The sequence below is a fragment of the Vulpes lagopus genome, chromosome 2 (assembly GCF_018345385.1).
Source record: "Vulpes lagopus strain Blue_001 chromosome 2, ASM1834538v1, whole genome shotgun sequence".
In the NCBI taxonomy this organism is placed as follows: domain Eukaryota; kingdom Metazoa; phylum Chordata; class Mammalia; order Carnivora; family Canidae; genus Vulpes; species Vulpes lagopus.
The window spans coordinates 34,990,505-35,015,659 of NC_054825.1; the positions used below are offsets into that span (position 1 = coordinate 34,990,505).

Here is a 25,155-nt window from a genome sequence, read left to right on the forward strand (position 1 = left end):
TTTCATGTCCTTAATAACTTGTGGAAAAATCTTCAAATCTCTTCCCTTTCCTCGTCTTTAAGTTGGGTCGTTTATACTCCCTCTTAGCCCTTTTCTATTTCCCATATTTTCCTCTGTACCAATGTATTTTCCTGATTTATGTTCTAGTTCACCAATTCTCTCTAGATAGGTAGCTCTTTTCAGATATGCCCAATCTGTGGCTTAATGTGTCCACTGAGTTAATCTCGCTAATAATACCTTTTAGTTCTAAAAGCCTTAACTTTTTATATCTATTTTGCCTTTTTCAGTGTTTTTTTTTTTTTTTTTTTAGATTTATTTTTTTGACAGAGAAAGCATGCAAGTGAGAGCAAGAGCGCGCACATGCAGGGGGAATGGCAGGTAGAGAGGGAGAAGCAGACTCCCTGCAGAGCAAACAGCTTGATGCAGGGCTCAATCCCAGGACCCTTGGATCATGACCTGAGCTGGAAGCAGACGCTTAACCGACTGAGCCACCCAGGCATCCTCAGTGTCTTTTCTAATGGTTCTTATGCTTTCTTCCCCTGCCCCAATCATTGTAAACACTTTTTTCCCACAGTTATTCTAGATTTTAAGTTTGTGGGTTTGCTAATCCTCCAAGATTATGTCTGCTGACTTGTGCTTGCAATGGATGGTTTTTGATTTTTGATCATGAGTCCATTTGTTCTTTCTGTTCTGTAGGAATATGATGTGGCTTAGGTTATGGTTCCCCAACGAGGTTGCCAGAAAATCTGTGCTTTTATCGTAATTTTCAAACTAAGATTCTAGGGCATCTAAAGATTTACATACTTTAGATTTTGATTTTTAAAGATTTTATTTGAACACTGAAGGGATCAGTGGCTAACGATTCTTACTGTTTTAAAATTCTATGTCTCTGTGACAAGTGAGAACACTCAACCACTAGTCCTAAAGCATTCCAAGAAACAGTAATATTAGTTACAATAGGGCAGAGCCTGGGTGGCTCAGCGGTTTAGCGCCGCTTTCGGCCAAGGGCATGATCCTGGAGACCAGGGATCAGGTCGCATGTTGGGCTCCCAGCATGGAGCCTGCTTCTCCCTCTACTTGTGTCTCTGCCCCCCTCTCTCTCTGTGTCTCTCATGAATAAATAAAATCTTAAAAAAAAATCAGTTACAATAACCAGTTATTGCCAGGTACAGAATTCAGTGACACATTCAGAAAATCATTCAGTTCTCTCAACGACCCTAGGAGATGAGTACTATAAAGGTTATATAATTTAAGGGGCCACACGGTGAAGGACAGGGCAAAATTCAAATCTAGATCTGACTCGAGCCCAATTACTATTTATTCACTCAACAAAAATTTGCTGAGGAAGTATTATGTGCTAAGTGAAGGGTATGGGGTTAACAAAAAACAGATGTTTTTCCTATTTCAAATTATCTGTGAGGGGTCAGATTTTTCTTCCTCTTAACTTCCAATTTGTTGCAGACCAATATTTTTGTTAAAGCAATTAAGAACACTGTAGCAATGTCAAATTGCTATAAAAGTTTCCTCTCAATTTTGTTTTCATCTCTCCATGGGCTGGTACCAAATAGTATGCAGACCAGCTCCCCCTGCAGGATGCTTCTTTGTGGCACTGCTCCACTGGCAGACGGTGGGGCGGGGGACTTTGTACAGATTTGTGTAACGGGGATGACAAGTGTGCGTGGATGACAAAGTAGAAAGATACTTCTGACAATGATGGCTTCTTTGTGGGGAGCAAGAATCTTCTAAAAGGGTGTCATTGAAACCAATATTACACTGTATGTTAACTAAAATTTAAATAAAAATTTGAGAAAAAAAATAAGTATTTTAGGTCACAGTGTGCCTAAGCTAGTATTTATGAAAAGGAGGTGGTGGAGGGGTGGTGGTGTAGATGGAGCAGATAGAAAAGGCCATATTGCAGTCTAACCTTGTAAAAATCTGACTATTCAGGACACCTGGTTGGCTTAGTCAGTTAAGAGTCTGCCTTTGGTTCACGTCATGATCTCAGGGTCCTGGAATCAAGCCCTGTGTTGGGTTCCTTGCTCATCAGGGAGCCTGTATCTCCCTCTAGCCTCTCCCCCCCCCGCCACTTGTGTTCTCTCTCTCTCTCAGATAAATAAAATCTTAAAAAAAAAAATGTTGAAAAAAATCTGACCATTCTCCTGGTGAAGATTGGATACTACTACTACTACTACTTGCTTCCTCTACTTCTCTAACAGGGCAGGACAGTAAGTAAAGGGCCAGTCAGGAATACTAATCATAAAAGTTTATGGAAGTTTATTTACATGTTTTCTTTCCTCACTACCATGCAAACAATTGGATATCAGACAATGAAATGTTTAGGAATAGTATCCTAACTGAAGCAGTAAGATAAAAGTTGCTGAAAAGTCTTTCAAAACCAAAGGACGGAAAAAAAAAACAACAACAAAAAAAACCAAAGGACGGGGGCAGCCCCAGGGGCCTAGCAGTTTAGCACCGCCTTTGGCCTGGGGTGTGATCCTGGAGACCCGGGATCGAGTCCCACGTCGGGCTCCCTGCATGGAGCCTGCTTTCCCCTCTGTCAGTGTGTCTGCCTCTCTCTCTCTGTCTGTCATGAATAAATAAATGAAATCTTAAAAAAAAAAAAAAAAGCCAAATGACTCCTGGGTTATTTGCACCATTATTTTCTTATCATGGAAAGCAGAGAATTGGTCACACATCCACACAAACACTGAAACTTAAATCTAAAATACAGACATTACTATATTTCCTTTTAGAGAAACAAATACCAACTGCTTTAAGATTTTAAAATTTATAAAGATTTATTTCAGGGGCACCTGGCTGGCTCAGTTGGTAGAGAATGCAATTCTTGATCTCGAGGTCATGAGTTCAAGCTCCAGGTTGGATCAAGAGCTTACTTAAAAAACAAACTAATAAAAGAAACAAACAAACAAACAAAAATTCAAGAAGACAGATTTCCCATTCCCAGGAATGAGCTTTAAGGTTTGCCAAAAGTTGTACTGGATTGATTAAACGTCTGAAAGCATTTTAAAACTACTACCATCTTATAGCATCTGAGTAGGTTATGGTGATAACATTCAAAATTTCAAACTTTAAACTGCACTCTATCACTGTTAGACTCAGAACTACATTGTTTTCCTGCAATTGTGGTTTATTGTAATCTTAATCCATTTTCTCAAAGAACATTCAACACATTTATACTATTCCAGTAATTACCATGCTACCCAGAAAAACAAATAAACACTTTATTAAGAATTAAATGAGGGTATGGAATGTGATACAAGTAAGACACCCAAGATGGATATAATAGTACTATTCACACACAAAGTTAAATCTAGCTTCAAAAAAAAAAAAAAAAATCACAAGACAAAAAAAAGCAATTCCATCATTATAAAGTAAGATATTTCATGCAAAAACTCCAAAAAATTACCAAAGACCCCCCAAAACCCCCCAAATTGCCAACAAACAAAAAGCTATCTGAAAATGTTGCCATGCTAACATATTAACCACAATGTAATCATTCATAGGAAAACAACACAGTAATTAAGCAATGGATTAGATGAAAAAACAACACAGGCTGCAGTATCATAGTAAACTCAGGGATTTCAATGACTTTACGTGACAAGCAATTCCAGATTCACTTATAGGGGGAGTGGTATGGGCTCAATGTTGAGAGATAAGGTATGTAAATGTAAACTCCATTAACTCATCTCATTATCTTCTAATTATAAAATCTGGAAGCTTCCAGAATCTGAAAAATTATATAAAATTTGGCATACTTCATTTGCATTCCAAGAAATTACTTTAGGATCAAAACTGCAATTATTAGAAAGCTGTATAAAAGCACTTCAATATCAGGAATTAACCTCTGAAACATGATTTTCTAGCACTTTATGTACAAGTTACTGAAAAGAGCCAGATAATTTAGAGATGGAATAAAAATGTAAAACAAAAGTGAACTGGTACAGAGAGGAAAGGGGAACATTCTCACAGAGACTTAAGTCAATAAAAATCTTGCCTTGCCTCCTGAGGCAGTTAAAGTCAACAAACAGGCTGCCAAGCTATAATTCATGTCTCTGTGCCCAGAAGCTTTAGCCTATTTCATGGAAAAGATAGTTTTCCACTAAAAAACAGGAATGGTATTTTATGGGACAGCATTCCCCTCGACAGCTGCCCAACAAGCCTGTCACTACGTAGTGCACACATTAAGCATATTTCCAAGTGACTTGTGAATGTCACGATGAGGCTACCCAGGACCAGGAAGCACCATGTCACAGCACCTGCCCATTCAAATGACCTGGAGAGAACTGGGACACCTACATTTATTTCATGGTTCTGGGTTCAGCTTACCTATGGTATATAGATTGGCTGTAACAGTGACACCAAGGAAAAAGAACAAGAAAAAAATACTTAGGACAAAAAAATGGCCCACTCCTATTCACTACCCCCACTCCCTTTAGATTTAGGGTAATTAGAACAGATTGGAAAATTATTCAGTATTACCCTTTTACCTCTGAAATGTAACTTCCTATTTACACTCCATGAAAAGAACACCATAATTGCTCAGTGGTAGGATTTAGACTCTAAAACACAGAAGCACTTGCTCTAATTTTCACAAAACGAAATGAGAAAATTTTCCGATGTGAAACCTAGAGTTTGAGGGACAGTAAAGAAGTGTCTTTAATAATCAGGATGTTCATAGAGGTCTTTGGAATGTGTCTTATACAAAGTTATCACAAATTGAATCCCCAGAGTATTCATGAAATAAGTTCTTCAGTGGGAAAGATTTCTAATGAGATAAATGCTTTTCCATCAGTAAATTAAATCTGATAAATCAGTCTTTCCCAACTGACAGTCTTTGCTAATAGCTCAACAGAGCCTCTGGAATCAAATGTAAAGATCACTCAACCATGATGATGCAAGATGAAGTACAGATGTGCAGTACATATGAAAAAATGTGTAAACTGCTACAGTTCTAAAACAGTAGATTTATATTACAAAGCAATGTAAATAAATATTGGGCTAGTACAAAAGCTCTTATTTACAGTTTTACAAATGAAATTGTATTCAGTGTAAATGCTGTGTTTTAAAGAACACAGTACTGTATTAATAAAATGAGTTCGGTTGAGGGGATTACAGTTTCTGTTAGAATCAATGCATAACACATAAAAGATTCAAGTTAACTTTGTTTATAATTTAGTACAGACAAACCCAGTTTAACCTGGAATGGCATCTGTTAAAGTGCTGAAAAACAGGAAATATTTAGAAAACAAACACTGTACACTATTAAAGCTTTATCAAGTCAGAATGTTAAACTTCTTTCACATTTTTTATCCTTTTGTCACAGGCTTGTGGACAAGATGATATTTCTCAGCAAAGGAGTAAAACTTAAGAGGCCACCAACTGCTTAGATGATTTTAGGTTCAGTGGACTTAGCTTCCTAAAACAACTATTTATCCATCAACCATACCTTCAGGCCTCATAATCTGGTAAGTAATTAAATATTCAGGATAAGCCTGGAAGAGAAAGATTAATTTAAATATTGGTAAACAAATTTTTGGAAGGTGATTTTACCACAAAGATTCCTAATCTTTACAGAAGAGGTTCTAAATTGGCGTGTGGATCAGAATTAACTAAGGGTATTTTCTCAAAACAGCCTTACCTTGTACTCCAATCCCTTTGGCTCTAAATCAGCAGGTCTAGGATGGTTACTAAACATGTGTTTGTTTTTAATAACTGAGGTGATCCTGCTACATATCATCAGTTCAGAACACTGCTCTAGAGATGCTTTTGACTGGCTCGTGTCACTAAGAGCAAGAGGGAATTTCTGTATGCTTCTCTGCTACAGGCTAACTATTAAATATAGGATTCTGATTAATTATATTTTACAGAAGGTAAAAAACAGAAAAAAGGTCAACTATAATTGGCAAAATCTGATTAAAGTCTGTAAGAGATAATATTCTATCAGTGGTATTTTCCCAGTTTTGATAATTGTAAGAGAATGTCCTTGTTTTTGGGAAATACACACTGAAGCATTTAAGGCTACACAAGCCTACAACTTCCTCCCAAGCAGTTAAGGAAAAAAAATCCGTATTCACACGCACAAGGGAGAGTGAGAAGATGTTAACATGAGGAAAATTTGCATAAAGAGTATAAGGGAATTCTCTATTATTTTTGTACTTTTCTGTAAATCTAAAATTATTTCCAAACATAAGTAAAAAAAAAAAAAACCCCACAACTCAGTTATTAAGGCAATATGTGTTGTCAATTTAAGAGATGAGTAAGAAGGGGTTAAAATAGGGCTCTACATAATTTCTGAAGATGAACAAATAAAAACTAAATTACCTGTTCTCCTCTGTAAATAACATATTCAGCTAATGCTAGACCATTTACGCTGGGTCGACCAGTGACTGAGTGATGTCCTGGAGGAGAATGTGCCATTTTCATTGCACTGAACTGCAGGAAAGACTTTCCTAAGGTTACCCGGCAAAAGAGCAGCTGCCTATAATGTGAAAAGGAAAAGATCTCCCTAATGACAAGGCAGTACATGGCAGTTTTATTTCTGTACACTGTAAGTTTTTAAAAATGTATTTATACATAAACACAATTATTTTTGTCATTTCATCCTTAAAAGAACTTTGTAAGAATGTCTTGTACTACTCTAATGAATTTGCCACTTTAATTCTTATTTTAACTATATAAACTGAAAATTAACTACCTTATAGAGATGGATGCTCTGCTATCTTGTTTGTACCCAGCAAAAGCACAAACCACAGCCCAAGTGGGAAGAAGGAATTTTAAGGGGCTCCCATAAAGTAGCTTGCAAAGCTGGACATTTATCCAACTAAATGGATAAATCAACTACGTCTAGTTGATTCCACCTTCGAAATATATTTGAAATTCATTCTCTTAATTCTATTGCTACCTTTGGTTCAAATCACCAAAATTTTCACTTGGATGGGAACAATGGCCTCCAAACTTCTCTTCCTATTTCTCCTCTAATTCCTAGCTAAATTGTTTTCCATCCAAGCAACAGTTATTTAGAAAAAAACAACCCAACACATAAAACATTAATCAAATCACGTCACTTTTCTGCTTAAAACCTTGTAAAGGCTTGTATGTGGAAGAAAACCCACATAAAACCCAAATTCCTTACAATGGTTCCAAATTCTCTAATCTTACCTTGTGTTCATCGTGCGTCAGGAACATTAATTTTCTTTCTTCACAACTTTCTTAACCCCAGAGCCCTCATAAACACTGTTTCCTTTACCATAGAGAATGGTATTCATTGTCATTCTTCAACTGGTTAACACTCATTTCTTTAGGTTTCAGCTGAAATGTTGGTTCTATTTGAAGAACTTCCCTTACCAGAAGTTTAAGTAGAATACTCTCCCAATCCCCTTTGGCCTATGACTGTCCTTCCTTATTTCCAATGAAACTTTTTTTTTTTTAATTACTTCATGGTTTCTCTTTTTTGCTTTTTAGAGGAGAAAAGGAGATTTTGGTGAACCAGTTGATTCTGTTCTCCAAAGAAGAGAGGTCATCTAAACTTTTTTATTCTTATTTTTTTTAACTTTTTTATTCTTAATATGCCTGCTGGAAACCTTAGCATTTCTAATAGATTTCTATTACAGTCACAATCAGTGTTGTGATAATCCAAATACAAAGGTCTTAAGTTAATAAGCTTATTTCCAGAAAATCAACCATTCTGTTCTAAAGACAATTTACAAGAGGTACTAAAATACTGCTTATTATAATCACAACTATTTTAACTAAGAGTTAAAGAGGTCAAGTGCTCGGAACTTTTACCTACAGATAATAAAGCAGCAGAGTTCAATTTATAGAATCTCAAGAAATTATAAGCTTTTAACCTGTCCAATTAATTTATGATCTAAAACAGAAGTAGACGGGAGTTCATGTTCAAAAAGGCTGACTTTAGGCACCTGCACAAGTCTAAGTTAAAGGGGAAAACAACAAGAGTAATATACAAACAGACCTTGCTTTTCTCCAGGGTACAGTTCTTTACCTTGGTAACCTTTCAAAATCAGCTGGGAAGACTTAAAAAATCTTAATACCCAGATCAATTATAAGAGAAACTCTGAGGGTGGGACATAGGGCAGCAGTTTTCAAAGCTCCCCAGGTAATTCCAATGTGTCACTAAGGCTGAGACTACAGCTCTAGGGCTTTCTTCCAGATCAGTGATCAGAAATATCAGTATCACCTGGGAACTTGGTAGAAATTCAAATTCTGGGGCTTCATCTCAGACCTACCAAATCAGCAATCGAGTAGGTAGGGCTTAGGAATCTGTTTTAGCAAGCCCTCTTAGTGATTCTCATCTTTGCTAATGTTTGATGGAAGACTGCTCTAGATTTTTATTAGCAGTGCCCTAACTATAGAATAAATCTCAATATTAATTTTACTCAATTTTTTAAATGGCAAAAGATAATTTATATTTACCTATGAGGAGTTTATTAATTAGGGGCAAATTACCTGAATGATTTTAACAACTGGGTTATTAGATCAGGGTAACTAAAAGTGGGGAAAGACATGCTTTTTAAAAGGGATTGATGTGTTTCATTAAACTTTTCAAGTGGTAATATCACAAATTGAGGATTAGGATCATATCACAATGGAAGAGAGACTCCTGGGACGCCTGGGTGGCTCAGGGGTTGAGCGTCTGCCTTCAGCTCAGGGCGTGATCCTGGAGACCGGGGATCGAGTCCCACGTCAGGCTCCCTGCATGGAGCCTGCTTCTCCCTCTGCCTATGTCTCTGCCCCTCTCTGTCTGTCTCTCATGAATAAATAAATAAAATCTTAAAAAAAAAAAAAAGAGAGAGAGAGAGAAACTCCTGCATGCATTGCTACGAAATAATTAGGCTTGTCAAGTAATGCTATTTTACATTCATATATATATTATATATAAACACTTTATATATATATATAAACACTTTTTTTTTTTTGAATAATGGGGGTGGGTAGAGGGTGAGGGAGACAGAGAATCTTAAGCAGGCTCCACAGCATGGAGCCTGACCCCGGCCTTGATCTCACAACCCTGAAATCATGACTTGAGCCAAAATCAAGAGTCAGATGCTTAACCAACCGAGCCACGTAGGTGCCCCTTGAATACGACATTTTTAAAGAGTCCACAGTCTTATAATATTTAAGGCCCATGATAAAATCTCTCATGCCTAATGATATTTTTTACTACATACATATTCTTTAAAGCAGTAGGTGTTCTAATGGTTAAATGTTTTTTTGTTTTTTTTTAAATTTTTATTTATTTATGATAGTCACAGAGAGACAGAGAGAGAGGCAGAGACATAGGCAGAGGGAGAAGCAGGCTCCATGCACTGGGAGCCCAACGTGGGATTCGATTCCGGGTCTCCAGGATTGCGCCCTGGGCCAAAGGCAAGCGCCAAACCATTGCGCCACCCAGGGATCCCCTAATGGTTAAATGTTATATAGGTCAAGTGCTCAGAACTGTGCTTGGCCCATATAGATTATTTAATAAACACTAGCTATTATTACAACTGGTGAGAGGCCAAAAGCAAGCTGAAACATGCCTAGCTTGGATCCCTAAAATTGTCCAAGATGATGCCTTTCTCCTCAAATATAAAACCAGTTCCTATAAAATAAAATTCTTATCAAAATAAGTAAGAACAAGTAATCTCTTACCTGTGGCAAACATAACAAGATCTGTCTTTGTGAACTGGACACCCAGTACCTCCTCCAATTCCATAGACATACTGATTGCTTTTGGAAGAGTTTTCAGCAAAATAAATCCCAGCTCCAAACATGCCACCTATGTAGGCATGTCTTTCATCGAAGCCTTTGTGGATAATTGCATTCACAAAGGGAGATCCTAAAATACATGTAGATGGGTAACAATTAAAAAAAAATTTTTTTTTTTTTAAGATTTTACTTATGTATATCAGAGAGAGAGAGAGAGAGAGAGAGAGAGAGAGAGAGAGAGGCAGAGACACAGGCAGAGGGAGAAGCAAGCTCCATGCTGGGAGCCCGATGTGGGACTTAATCCCGGGACTCCAGGATCACGCCCTGAGCCAAAGGCAGGTGCCAAACCACTGAGCCACCCAAGGAGCCCCTAAAATCATTTTAGAAGAAAAATAAATGAAATCCTTTTTGAAGTGCAATTCTTAAATATACACACACGACCACCACAATAAAGAATATAAAAAAACAAGGATAACAAGAAGTTAACTGTCAGGTAGCTTAAGCCTTTAGAATAACAACTTTAGAAGCACTATTTCTAATAAGGTGGTAGATCAGATGCCAAAAAGGAAGACACATACAAATCCAACTAGAAAAAAGATCATTTGAAATATCAATGCCAAAGTTACCAAATTCTAGACCCCAAATCCATACAAATCCAGAACCAAGAGTCTCATAATACACCTCATATAGCAAGGCTGAATGCAATTAAGTCTTAAAATGACACTCATGTCTGTGTACATTTTCTAGATATTAAAAGTGGCCAAAGTGGTCTTTTCATGTTCATACTTTCTCTCTCTCTTTTTAAGATTTATTTATTTGAGGGGCGTGGGGAAAGCAGGAATGTGAGTGTGGGAGCAGGTGTGTGTGGTGGTGGTGGAGGCATGAGATGGGCAGGGGGAGAGGGAGAGGGAGTCTTTTTTTGGGGGGGCGGGGGAGAGTAAGTCTTAAGCAGACTCTGCACAGAGCCCTACACGGGGCTTGATTTCACCACCCTGAGGTCACAAACTGAGCCAAAACCAAGAGTGGAATACTTAACTCACTGTGCCACCAAGGTACCCTTGTTCATTCTCTTTTTTATACCTCTCTTCTCCCATCCTTCCACTTCTCTGCCTTTCATCCCATCACACCAGATTCTATCTGAAAAAGTGCATTCTTCCATTCTCTGCACACTGACTACTTTCTCCCCTCTTCCTTGCATGTGTGACAAGGAGAGCTTAGCCAATGGGTAGGAGGTAGCCAAGGGAACCAGGCCAGAGAGTAGGGTGATGGGTGGGCTCTGGGAAAAGCCAGTATCATAGTTAACTGAGTCATCAAGCCCAGTGTCCCTATTCATAAAGGGACAGGAAAATGCACTGAATTCCACTTTACAGAAATACTGAATAGAATCATTTCTTTGAATTAATTTGGAAAAAACAAAATAACTTATACTATAAAATAGAAAAATTCACTATAGCCATCAAGTCAGTACATAAATAATATACTCTGGGCCAAGGGATTATCAAAATGATTTTTAAAGTTTCAGAATGAGAAATACCATTTAGATATTATGCACCAATTCAGTCTGCTATAAGCCATTCTTTCAGAGGACTGTGAAATTTAAATGCTGTGTTTTCAGCCTTTTTTTAAAAAAATATTTTATTTATTTATTCATGAGACACACAGAGACGCAGAGGGAGAAGCAGGTTCCCTGCAGGGAGCCTGATGTGGGACTCGATCCTAGGACTTTGGGATCACGACCTGAGCCAAAGGCAGACGCTCAACCATTGAGCCACCCAGGTGCCCCTAAATGCTGTGTTTTATAGAAGTGTACAGGTCTCTAAAGTTTTCTGCAATCAAGGCCAACTGGAAAAACAGATGGGAGCAACTATATGCTTGAAGACTTGATGAACACTCTATTAATATCTATATTCATCTTTGCTATAATTTCAAAGATGAGGGGTGCCTGGGTGGCTCAATCAGTTGGACATCCAACTCTTGATCTTAACTCAGATCTTGGGTCTTGGGGTTGTGGGTTGAGGGTCCACAGTGAGCTTCCGACGGGCATGGAGACTACTTAGAAAAAAAAAAAAGGCAGACAGACCAATCAACATATATTAGTTTGCAATATATATATAAAAAAAAAATCAAAAAATTTCAAGAATAAATAATGGTGCTCTCAATTCTACAGAAGTTCTCAGAAAGTTCCCTAGGTCAATGACAATGGCTCTTTTTTTTAAAAAAAAGATTTTATTTTTTAATTTTTTAAAAGTAATCTCCACCCCTAAAATGGGGCTTGAACTCATAAAACCAAGATGTACACTGGCACGCTCAATCACCTGAGTCAGCCAGGCACTTCTGACAATGGCTCTTTTCACAGAATGAAGTTAAATGTAGTTTTGACACTCAGAATTAAAGGCAGAATAGGATGTGTATGGTCTTCTGAGGTGATTTTCAGACCTCATTTCATCTTACTTTATTTATTAATTTTTTTTTTTTTTGGAGAGGGAGAGAATCTTTTTTTTTTTTTTTTTTGAGAAAGAGAGAAAGAATCTTAAGCAGACTCCATACTCAGTGCAGGCAGAGCCCAACGCAGAGCTTGATCTCCTAAGATCCTGCCCTGAGCCAAAAATCAAGAGTCAGATGCTTAACTGACTGAGCCACCCAGGCACCCCTCAGACCTTAATTTCAATTCAATCAACTAGTTAAAAGTAAAGCACACCATTTTTCAGAGTGATCATATGCAAAAATCTATAAAAGAAAAAAGGAAAATATTAAGTCAACATTCCTATTTCTGTACTTTGCCCTTATTGTAATCCCATTTATAAACAATCCATTACATTTATAAAATATACAAATTCAAAAGAGGTTGGAAATACAAATATAAAATATAATACAAATAGAGGTTGGAAATACAAATATAAATGTAACATTATATTTGTATTTTTATTTTTTTAAAAAATGGCATGAGAAACATACAGACTCATTATTTCATATGTGACAAAAAATTATGTAGAAGAGGATGGTGGTAGGGTAGGGTAAGAATCTTTTTTTTTTTTTTTAAAGTAGTCTCCATACCTAATGTAAGATTTGAACTCAGAACCCTGAGACGAAGAGTGGCATGCTCTACCTACTGAGCTAGCATGTGTCCTGGGGAAAAGGAATCTTACCATGAAATAGCATTCTTTCATTTGCATGGTTGTGGTTTTCTTCAGAAACTTCTTTTCTCCTGTGTGTATATCTTTCCCATAATTTCTTGTTACAAACTTTCTGAATCTATAAAGAAGAGATCAGAATAATCAAAATCTTTATGTCATAATTACTTACCTATTTGTTCATCTTAGCCAAAATGGGCCACATAGCCTGTAGAGAGGCAAAACTTTTTTCTGAAATGTAAACTATGTTTTATTTTAGTCAACTAAAAATACTTGGTCTCAAATATAAAGATAGAAATATAGCTACATTTTGGAAGTCAAAAATGTCCATGAGAAAAAAAGCTACTTATTGCCTTAAGTGAAGGTCAAGAGTACCATTAATTGACTAAAATATTCCCATTCTAATTTAGAATTATTACTAAAACATCTCCAAATCAGTATGTTAAGTTCTGTATTTAAGTATTTAGAAGAGAACAATATCATTCACCTCACACTGCTTTATCTGGCTCAAAGTATCATCTTTATTTTTAATTAAAAATATTAGAAAAGGCCACACCAAAAAACACCATTCTAACACATACACAAAGAGACACACTACTACTCCCTCTACCCTTCCCTAAGCCTCCAATTCCTAAAGTTTTTGTCTTGAGAAGAGTTAAAGATGGATGTTGGTATCATTTGGAGTATTCCTAGGATCAAAATTCACAATCCTAGAGCTGTTTCTTGGCTGTGTTTAAAGGTGTTACAGCCCCCTGCTGGTCCCAGAGCACATCGGAGGGAGTGGTTTTAGTCTTGCCTGAAAAAAACTGAAAATACTGCCACAGATGTAATCAAGGAACTAACTGACAGAGATCTCATTTATGTTAAAAAAAAAAAAAAAAAGTTTTATCATTGAAAAAAAAATTTTTTTTTTAATTTATTTATGATAGTCACAGAGAGAGAGAGAGAGAGAGAGAGAGGCAGAGACACAGGCAGAGGGAGAAGCAGGCTCCATGCACCGGGAGCCCGATGTGGGATTCGATCCCGGGTCTCCAGGATCGCGCCCTGGGCCAAAGGCAGGCGCCAAACCGCTGCGCCACCCAGGGATCCCTATCATTGAAAAATTAAATATTGCATTAAAATCTTTACAGAGAAAAGTGCTTTTCGTTTTTTTTTTTTTTTTAAAGATTTTATTTATTTATTCGTGAGAGACAGAGAGGCAGAGACACAGGCAGAGGGAGAAGCAGGCTCCATGCAGAGAACCCGACGTGGGACTCGATCCTGGGTCTCCAGGATCATGCCCTGGGTTGACGGCAGCGCTAAACCACTGAGCCACCAGGGCTGCCCAAAAAGTGCTTTTCTTAATTTTAAACTATTTTGAAAATCAAAAACATATTCTCTCCTGCCCTCACCCTTAACAAACCTCCATACACTTTGTTACTGCTTGCAGATAATGTAGACTTGATTGAAATTTGCCTCTAATTATAAGTGTTCATGAATGGAAATCTCAAGATGTAATTCTTGTCATACTATGATACAAATAAAAAGAAGCTTCCAAAAGTAGGATTCCTTTATCTGAATAATGTGTGCTTTTATTTTAAATCATCTAATAGTATGAATATAACCATCTCGATGAATAGTTTTAGTATTCAGTAACTCTGAAATATGGTATCTAATATTATACATAATAGTTGTTCTGAAATAGTAATATAAAACAGATGAAAGATTTGATATTGTTGATTTTTTTTTTTTTTTTTTTTTTTTTTTTTTTTTTTTTTTTTTTTTTTTTTGATATTGTTGATTTTTTAAGTGGATTTCCTTTTTTTTCTTTTTAAAGATTTTATTTATTTGAGAAAGAATGAGAGAGAGAAAGCACAAGCAAGGGAGAGGAAGAAGCAGGCTCCCTGCAATAGGAAGAGGGGCTCCATCCCGGGACCCCAGGATATGATCTGAGACCAAGGCAGAAGCTTAACCAACTGAGACATACAGGCACCCTGATACTGTTCACTTTTGAGTTTAAAATTCAAGTATTATAAAGATACTTGCCATACTTTTTTTTTTTTAAGATTTTATTTATTTACTCATGAGACACAGAGAGAGAGAGAGAGAGAGAGAGGCAGAGACACAAGCAGAGGGAGAAGCAGGCTCCATGCAGGGAGCCCGATGTGGGACTCGATCCTGGGTCTCCAGGATCAGGCCCTGGGCCGAAGGCAGCGCTAAACCGCTGAGCCATCTGGGCTGCCCCACTTGCCACAGTTTAATTCTAACCATCTTATCTTAGAATTATTAAGAATGTAGTTAACAAAAATATTTATGCATCTCAAGTAGAGTGTGCATTTTGCTTGCTGTAGTTCTCAAGAAAAACACAGCAAAGTTGGAAAAGACCCAGAAAAGAATACCTGGGTTCAAGAAAAAGAACAGGACTTTCTCTCTTTTTTTAAAAGGTTTTATTTATTTATTCATGAATGACACACAGAGAGAGAAGCAGACACAGGCAGAGTGAGAAGCAGGCTTCACGCAGGGAGCCCGTTGCAGGACCTGATCCCGGGACTCCAGGATCACGCCCTGGGCCGAAGGCAGGTGTTAAACGGCTGAGCCACCCAGGGATCCCTAGGACTCTCATTTGAATGACTTAAAAAATATTTTTTTAAAGACTGTTTTTGGCAAAGATGAAGATATAGAGGGAGTACTCCTAAAATTTTAAAAAACATGATATGGATGGGGACTCACAGAAACCTGGAGTTAGGAGCAAGACAAGACAAAAAAAAAAAAAAAAGAAAAGAAAAAGAAAAAAGAAAGCATGGTGTAAATATAAAGATGGAGGCCTTTCTTGAGCCACAAAAAAATTCAACTTTGTTATAACAGCATACCTTAGTATATGTGCTGTCGAAGCGAGCACTTTAACAGAGTACCTTAATAGTCGTTTATATATTTAAAGGCCTAAACCTACAGGATTTATCATTTATCATTATTCAAAGATAAAGCATAACCTCTAAACTTGAATATGTTCAGCAAGGGCTGAATTATTCATTATGAAAACAGCACCTCCCCTCAAAAGCAAACAAAAAACAAAAAACAAAAAAAACAAAACCAAAAAAACAAAAAAACAAAAAACAGTACAAGGATTTTTGAGAATCTTTTTTTTTTAAATTTTTAAAAAGATTTTTATTTATTCATTTGAGAGAGACAGACAGAGCACAAGCAGGGGGAGAGGCAGAGGAGAGGGAGAAGGAGAAGCAGACTCCCCACTGAGCTGGGAGCCTGATGTGTGGCTCGATTCCAGGACTTGGAGATTATGACCTGAGCCAAAGGCAGATGCTTAACCATCTGAGCCACCCAGGCATCCTGATTTTGAGAATCTTAACCTTCCAAGTATACAATTGTCCCCCAAATATCCCCTGATGCTATGTCAAAGACTTAATAGGTTAGACAGATCATTGTATTCTTATGAAAGTTAATTATTGTTTCAGGCTTGAAAAAACTATGGTCTCAGAAAACTTTATTTTCACTATCTTATTACCTTGAGAATATTGTATCTGTTGAAGATTCCACCTGCATGACCTCCATCTCTGTGCTCTCGGACTGTACTTTGCATCTGATGGAAAAATATGTCAAATATATGTGTATTAACTTTTGTTTTTTTCTGATATGGGGAACATGCTTTTTGACTCTTATGATTGTATTTTTGAGAATACAAAATGAGATTTTAATATTTTTGTTGTTTAAGGAATATGAGTTCTGTAAGTTCACAAGTACTATTTTCTAGAGATAGCTATTAGCTAATTAGCTAGCAATCTGAAAATAATATTTATAGGTGAAAATTATTTAATGCAAACTAAAGGAAGAAAGAAGAAACAGATGCACAGGTGAGTTAAACATATAAAGTTAATCACCTAAAAGCTAAAAAAACCCCAATCATTTATTTGTTCCCATTCATGCTGCCCTAATAAAGCACAATTTATATTTCATTAAGAGCTGGAGTTTCTTAAATTTTAGAACTCAGTCCTACTCAACTTTTTATCTCTGTGTTCCTCACACATATAGGTTATGTGTTCTTCAAAGTGTAAGGCACTATTCAAAGATTTCAGTGGATTCAAGAGTTTTGTGGAAAGCAAGCTGGAAGAAAACTTTCCTGGATAAGTAGAATCCACATATTCTGGGTCTTGTGTGAGGTACTGGGCTTCGTAATTGCTTTCATGAAGGGAGGGAAATATTGGCACTCCCCTCCCCCCACCTGCCCCATGACAGTAAACTTCTCCAACAGAATTCTGGGTTAGTATTAACTGTAGTACTGAACCAAGTTACTGGAATTAAAGTTTATTGAGGGAGTGTACCTTCAATGCTGATTTTGAAGGTTTTCTAGGTGGTAAAGAGTTAGGGACAATTAAAAAACCCTATTACATTTTTAAGATCTGGAAACGTCTAGGAAGTTTAGCTACTAAACCCAACATTAATTTAAGGTATATGAACATACCTCTTCCTCCACAGACTGAAACTCTTTATCATCAGGAGATAGATCTATGAGAATTGTCCCACTTCCAGAGGTGTTCAAAGTTAAGTATGGGTTAAGACCTAGCAAATGAAATTTGAAGGTTAAAAAAAACATGGCAAAAAACCCCTCTGATTAACACCAATCAAAAACAGCCACTTGATTTATCTGATGCTTACTACTGATTTTTAAAAACTTTTGATTTTGGACTAATTTGGATTTTCAGGAAGGCTGAGATCATACAGAGAGTTCCTGTGTACCTTTCAGTCAACCTCCTAACATCACCATTAAGAACGTTAATGCTCCTCCAATGTTACCATTTTATATAGAGCCACAGTACATATATCACACTTATTAAATTACAGACTATTTTGGATTTCACTAGTTTTTCCCACTAATGTCCTTTTTCTGTTCTAGGATCCAAACCAGAACACCACACTGCATTTAGACTACTAATTTTAACCTGACAAGTTCTAATATTTCAGAAGATGCTTTATTCTTTATCTCTTATCCTTAAGGAGTTTGTCACACATTTCTTCTTCACATTTCCTTCACTAATGATACAGCCCTCTCAGCATCTAGTCACTTTAATTTTTGTACATATGAGGAAGGATTATGACAGAAACTTGTATAGCCTCAGGTAATTTTTTTTTTTAAGATTTTATTTATTCACTCATGAGAGAGACAGAGAGAGAGGCAGAAACACAGGCAGAGGGAGGAGCAGGCTCCATGCAGGGAGCCCGACACGGGACTCGATCCGGGGTCTCCAGGATCATGCCCGGGCTGAAGGCAGCGCTAAACCACTGAGCCACCAGGGCTGCCCGCCTCAGGTATTTTGAATCATCCCAGAATGAGTATTCCATAAAGGTTACTAACTAATGAATGCTTATTCTAACCCATTATAGTCTTTAATTCAGCAATGAATATTGTATTTTCTGAATATCAATGGTCAAGATAACTGTATTTTGTACCTTTACTCTCACAAAAGCTTTTGAAATGGAATCTTTGACAGAATTTTCTAATTTCTTTGGTATACCTGTAACCTCTCCTTCAGTCTCTACAAGATTTCTGAGTCTCTGCTATTTTTCCAGGTAGGGATGAAATCCATTATTGTTGGGTCAGTGCATGGCAGCTTGCCTCTGGAATGTAAAAGCACTAACCTAGTTCTGAGTTTTGGTCTGAATAACACGACTGTTATCAACATGCTTAACTTAAACAAACTTATAGGTATGACTCGATTACAGTACTTACAGAAGTATGGAGACTTACAAAGGGGAATATTTCAGAGACTAAAGACTTAATAAAGACTATAACACATGCTTGACTAAAGCATCTGTGTACCATCCCAAGATGTTTAATCTGTGCTCAGAGATGGAGGACAAGTAATCTACTGACTTGATGCACTGAATGATAGCTAGGGCTAAGCCAGCAAAATGAGAGACTGTTAGAAGACTTCCACTAGATCCACTTTACAAATTAGGTATAACACAGATATAGAATCCTGGCTTCAAATGAAGACAAGAAAGGTTAATTTTATGTAGGCAAGTGACCCTGATGTGCTAGAGCAGTCATTCTGTCTCGTAACAATTCTCCTCCATGAAGGAATGAATGTTCCTTTACAAATTGCAGCTGGATAAGCAAAATGACTCCTGACCAGAGGTGGCATGGAGTTACGTATCTCTGCCATCTGGTGGTAATGTATCTGTTTCTGCCAATGTTTCCTGAGCCTTTCAATACAGTTTTAATAACTGTATCCCAGACACTGTATGTTTAATGAACAAACATTGCCTGATTTCCTTTTTTTTTTTTAAATATTTTTTTTATTCATGAGAGACACAGAGAGGGAGAGAGAGGCAGAGTCACAGGCAGAGGGAGAAGCAGGTTCCACGCAGGGAGCCCAACGTAGGACTGGTTCCTGGGTTTCCAGGATCACGCCCTGGGCTGAAGGCAGCAATAAACTGCTGAGCCACCCAGGCTGCCCAACCTGATTTCCTTTTTAACCTGTCTCTTTCTAAATGGTCCTTGTTATTCCAGTATTCCATTGAAATTTCTATCCTAGGGACGCCTGGGTGGCTCAGGGGTTGAGTGTCTGCCTTTGGCTTAGGGCATGATCCTGGAGTCCCAGGATCAAGTCCCGCATCGGGGTCCCTGCATGGACCCTGCTTCTCCCTCTGCTTGTGTCTGCCTCTATCTCTCTGTGTCTCTCATAAATAAATAAAATCTTAAGGAAAAAAAAAAAGACATTTCTATCCTACCAGATCTATTATTCTAGTAGAGTCATGATCCACAACTGAAGGTTCTAGTTTTTCTTCATTTTTGATGCTTTTTATATTGTATACTAACATTCCATGGGGCCAATGGGGTTTCTTTCCTTTTTATCTTATACATTTTGTCATCTATAAGACATATTCCAGACTACCTCACGTTTTAAACATTTTGTCCTAGACTCTACCAGGCAAGTAAAGTGTATCTACCTTTAATTGATCCTGGTCCATTCCAGAATTCCCATTTAAAGTATTCCTTAGCTCCAATCACCTAATTTCTAGAGATATTTTTTCTTTTTTGAGATGGACCCCATCCTGCCTTCATACATCTGTCTCTGAAAATGTCTTCATTTTTGCTAGTTTAGGTTTTTCTTAAACTCCAGATATATAGCCAGGACTTCAATGACAGGACATATTTGATTCCAGGCAGGGAAAATCATGCCCTCAGTTTAACAATGTGATTTTGATACTTAGAATAATTCACCTTTTCACACCCAGGACTTGGTACCTAGGAAATGTTAACATCTGTTGAACAAATGCAATTTGCATTTTTTAAAAGTTCTAACATTCAGAAGAAATAGATATTATTCAATGCTATTTTGCAAAATTTCCTCAGTTACAACACTGTTTCCCAATACTTTCATTGTAAGTATTTAGAGTTGAGCCATTTACAACAAAAGAGAAGTTTACAACATTATTTTATGGGCAGGCCTGAATGCCTAGGCATTGCCTATTATATTACCATAAGATAGGAGATATTCAAGTGTCTGATCTTTTAGAATCATAAAATTTTAGAGCTAGAATAACTTCAAAAATAACTGAATAGAAGTAAGAGAAATAACATCAGAGCAAAAGCAATCACCAAACTTCTGAATGGCCCAGAAATTTTATTCAGGTACACAATTACCAGCAGAAGCTCAGGAAACTTAACAGTAGCAGTGTTACAACTTGATACCAAGTTTCTTGAATCCTAATTAGCATTTTTCCCATTAAATGGACTTGCTCTTATAGATTTTTAAATTATCATTTAGCAAGTTGCCTTTATGCCAACTGTTAAACTGATGATACCACTTATTTAAAATGAAGTACCTTGTTGTCCAGAGATAAGTCTCTCAACTCCTTTAATTAGTTTGTGTCTATGTCCATAAGCGTTGATTCCAATCTCCTTCAGCTCCTTGTGCCCCATCTCCACTAATACATCCAAAGTGATCTTACAAAAAAGGATGAAACTGTTTAGAAGGCTTACATTTGGTAGACATTCATATACTGGTGTTTTTATAATGTATTAGAATCACACATTTACTTCAGATTTTTTTGAACAGCTTAGAAATGAAAGCAAACCAGTTGTTAAACTGAACCCAAAAAGTTGCAGCTAATTAAATTTTAGGTATAAACTACAAAAAATAATTACTTTCATTTAGCATAAGAACCTGAGCTGAATTAAACCGTAAAACAAAAATCCATTTACAAATTAACCACATTCAGACACTCTATTTTGTGTTATCCACCATCACTCTACCGTAATCAATCCATTTATACAATGCTTCACTGGTTTCTCCAGACTCCAGACTATGCTAACTGGTACTTCTGCCTCAGGATTCAAACTATTCCTTTACCGTCAAATACGTTATTCCCATTTTGTGAAAACTGAAGACACTCAAAAATCCTGTTTTATTTATACATCTTCCATGAAGCTTTCCCTGAATAGTCCAGCAGGTTACCTTTTTTCCTTTGAATTTCTAAAATCTATACCCAATACCTAGTTCTTTATATATTGTTAGAGCTCCACAAGTAGACCAAAAGTTCTTTAGGGATGCAGGTATACAGTAACTATATTTTCTTAGTCCCCCCAAAATCAGTAAATGTATTCTGACAGCATACTTTAAACTGGGACTGTTCTAGAAAAGCCTAGATATATGCTTGGCATATCTTCCCGAAAAGCCTAGATATATGCTTGGCATATCTTCCCATAGCAGCTAGTGAAGTGTCAGACTTAGAGCAGGTAAGACATGACTGACCCGAACAAACAGAGCTTTACGAGCTAAATAAAAATAAGCTAAGCTTTCCATTTCAGAAAGTTATTTTACTATTACTACATGAGAGTCTATTGTTCTACGTATTTTTAAAATTCTTCTTTGATTTCCTGTTGACCCATTCATTATTTGATAGCAAGCTATTTAACCTCCATGTATTTATAGTTTTTCCAAACTTTTTCCTGTGGTTGACTTCAAGTTTCATAGCATTGTGGTCAGAAAATATGCATGGTATAATCTCAATCTTTTTGTATTTGCAGAAGCCTGATCAGTGATTTATGGTATTGTCTATTTTAGAGAATGTCTCGTGCGCACTTGAAAAGAATGTGTATTTTCACATTTCCATGTATTTTTTTATTGCATGAGAATCGATTTTTATGTGCTAATAAACAGAACAGAAATTCCAAGATCAAGCCAAACTAAAAGAGTGACTGATTTTTCAGTCTTTTTTTTTTTTTTTTAAAAAAAAACAAAACAAAACATTCTCCTCTCTCTGCAAGCAGGTTGAACAGTTCAAGGCATTAATTTTTCCTTGAGGTCTTACAGAAAATCAAACCAAGCAAAATCAATTCATCTACTCACCTGTTCTCTCTCAAATATATCCATCAGGTGCTCAAGCCCAAGATTCCTTACAAACTGAGTTATGCTAAAATCTACTGCTGGAACTGGGAAAAAAAAAAATCCAGAACAGAATAACGTATATCAACATTATAACAACAAAGTTTTGTGGAATTACTATACTCATGAAGAATGTAAAGATGAATCAAAATACTGTCACTTGGGATACAATACTGAACATACCAACAAAAATTGCAAAAAGAGAAAGCTACAAAATTAACATCATTAGAATAAACAGCCAATGGGGGCACTCTCAGGTTAAAAAAAATCTTAGCATTAAAAAAAATATTATTTTTAACTGTGTGTTTATAATAAGTTTCCATACTGAAACTAAGATGTCAACTTTATTTTCACCAAAAAAAAAAAAAAAAAGTTCCTTATCTTTGAGAATGTAAGTGACTTCACAAAAAAGTTTATGTAAACAAGTTCCACAATGCCACTTAAGGTGAGATGAATTTGGACAGGTATGAGGTAGAGAGAACAGTTTTATAGAGACTGTAAGTATGTGTATCTTTTTCCTTTCCTTAAAAAAAACCCCTATCTTCATAATTGGATATTCTGACATGGAGTAAAGGTATTTCATAACTGTAAAAATACACCAGAAGAGATAAATAAAGCATAACTACTCAACCACAAGACTTTTAAACCCTTCAAAAAGCATATTTACATCTAAAGAGTAGGTTAGCAGCGTAAGACTCATCAAGCCTCAACTTGGAAGGAGAAAGTTTCATTAGGGACTAATAACATAAAGAAAACAACAATAGACTAAAACTTAAAGGCTATGCTAATTAAACTGGTACTAACAGTTGTATTTAAGGTTAAAAAATGACTTGTTATAATTCTAAATGACAAATCTGTGGCTATATTACAAGACAGAAAGTTATTTTTGCAGAATGTCTCACCCTCTTTTTTCTCCAAACTAGAGGCACCCTCTGTTCCACTTGAACTAACTACTGAAGACAGTTCAGAAAAACTCCCAGATAAGTTGTCAAGACTGCTGGCTGCAGAAAGACTTGATGGGCTGGATGGACCTGAAGACAGAGCATCGCCGGTAGCTCCTGGGCTTCTCACGCCATTGAGCACTTGAGGTTTATAACATGAAGGCAGAGCAGAAGGGGGCATGGCTGCTGTCAAGAGAGCGCTAACATCATCTGCCTGGTGTGGGTCAGAGAGAAATTAAATCTGTGATAAGCCAAGTTTTAAAATTCTCCTATACCCAACAGAATGTATTTAAAAATATGACAAAAACTCAGATTTGCACTAGAGTTGCATATTATATAAAAATGATTATTTTCAAAAGTAAAACAAGTGATATCCGGTCAAACTGTTACTAAATATAAAATAATTCAGAAAATCTGTTCAAAGACACAGAAAATTAAAAAAAAAAAAAAACCCTGTTAAATGTAGCAAAGCATAAAAAAAACCCCTAACTTTGATACTATGATATTCTGAAAAACACTGAAATGAGCTATAGTAATATCAATTTTAAAAGGTAAGAAAATTTTAACACTAATGCAATTATTCTGGAAGAAGTAATTCAATCTACATGGAACTTTAGTAAACAATGACTTGTTTATATTTCTTGGAAAATATTCAGTGATATATATTTGTTCCTTAAAATTGAATGGGGGAAGGGAGTGAGATCATCATTTTAATCAAATCAGCTAGCATGGAAAAAAAAAATCCCCAAATTTACTAGTATATTAATTTAATTAGTGATATATACTATTTTTTTTCACAATGCTCAATTAAGACCCTAACTAATTAATAGTCAGCAAGAAGTAAATCAGTACTTGTTTTCATGACTAGTCATTGATACAGTCTCTTCTAATCCTTACCTTTTTCCTACCCGAGTCTGAGGACTTCCACAGCACTCACAGTTTGTAGGTAACATTTTAAAATAATAGCACGATCTGTTGGGTGCTTTTTATGTATTTGCTATCATGCCTGGGACTTCAAGTACATTACCTCATTTAAATTTCATATTAACCAGACATATACATACACACGTGTATGTATCTTAAAGATTTTATTTTTAAGTAATCTCTACACCCAATGTGGAGCCCTAACTCACAAGCCCAAGATCAAGAGTAACATGCTTTTCTGACAGTCAGCCAGGTGCCCCTTAACCACACATATTTTACCCCCATTTGTAGATGACTAGGCAAGGTGAAAGACTGTGCAACTCTAAGTGGCAGAGTTGGAATTCTAAGGCAGGTCTGTTTGACCCTAAAGCCCACACCTGTTTTCTAGAGCCCTTTGTTTCATGTCAATTATGTCTGGTGGATGAACAAATGGGCGGAATGAATTAGAAAAGTATACTTCCAAAGTATTTTGGAACTAGAAAGACATTTCCCTGAAGAAATATTGCAAATACTGTTGGGTTGTCAGCCTGCTGAGAAAAATCTATTTAACCCCCAATGCAGCTGAACTAAATCAGCTTCTCAGTGTAATCTGTAACAGTGGAATCTCTCTCAGGAGAAAGCAATATGTAGAAGACACTTCCCTTCCTTCCCATCTGAACAAGAATTTCTTCTCCCTTTTCCTCCAATGCCCTGGTCAATTTCACAGTCGTAAAGGCAAGAGAGACACCTATGTCACAGTGGCCAAGGCAGAGGCTACATTGGAGATGCCTACATGAGTTCCCTTGGAAGAAGGAAAAAACCAAAACCAAACAAACTTCATAGAAAACTGGAGGAACAAGCTTGTTTCACAAATACCTTTGGTGAGATAAGTGAGGAACAGGAACTTTGGGAAGAGGCAGTCTGGGAGGGAAGGGAATCCCTACTAGAAGCCGGCTTTATGGCTGCACTTTGAGAGCAATGTCCCTGACTGGGAAAGTTCATCGTATGTCCTCTACAACTCTGCATAGTACACACCATAATAGCTTTCACTGAGGGCCTGCACCTGTT

General features: G+C 36.7%; 1 protein-coding gene across 1 annotated transcript in view; it reads right to left on the reverse strand.

Moving 5' to 3' along the window:
- Window positions 1-3,123: 3,123 nt before the first annotated feature.
- TNKS2 (tankyrase 2) overlaps window positions 3,124-25,155 on the reverse strand; it is a 68,185-nt gene continuing 46,153 nt past the window's right edge. The window contains exons 19-27 of the mRNA XM_041743090.1: window positions 23,146-23,398; window positions 22,208-22,290; window positions 20,682-20,802; window positions 17,314-17,411; window positions 16,360-16,434; window positions 12,876-12,981; window positions 9,673-9,859; window positions 6,343-6,499; window positions 3,124-5,513 (exon numbers count right to left, since the gene is read on the reverse strand). Coding sequence (XP_041599024.1) covers window positions 5,451-5,513; window positions 6,343-6,499; window positions 9,673-9,859; window positions 12,876-12,981; window positions 16,360-16,434; window positions 17,314-17,411; window positions 20,682-20,802; window positions 22,208-22,290; window positions 23,146-23,398 — 1,143 coding nt within the window. The 3' untranslated portion in view covers window positions 3,124-5,450. The remainder of the gene's footprint in view (window positions 5,514-6,342; window positions 6,500-9,672; window positions 9,860-12,875; window positions 12,982-16,359; window positions 16,435-17,313; window positions 17,412-20,681; window positions 20,803-22,207; window positions 22,291-23,145; window positions 23,399-25,155) is intronic.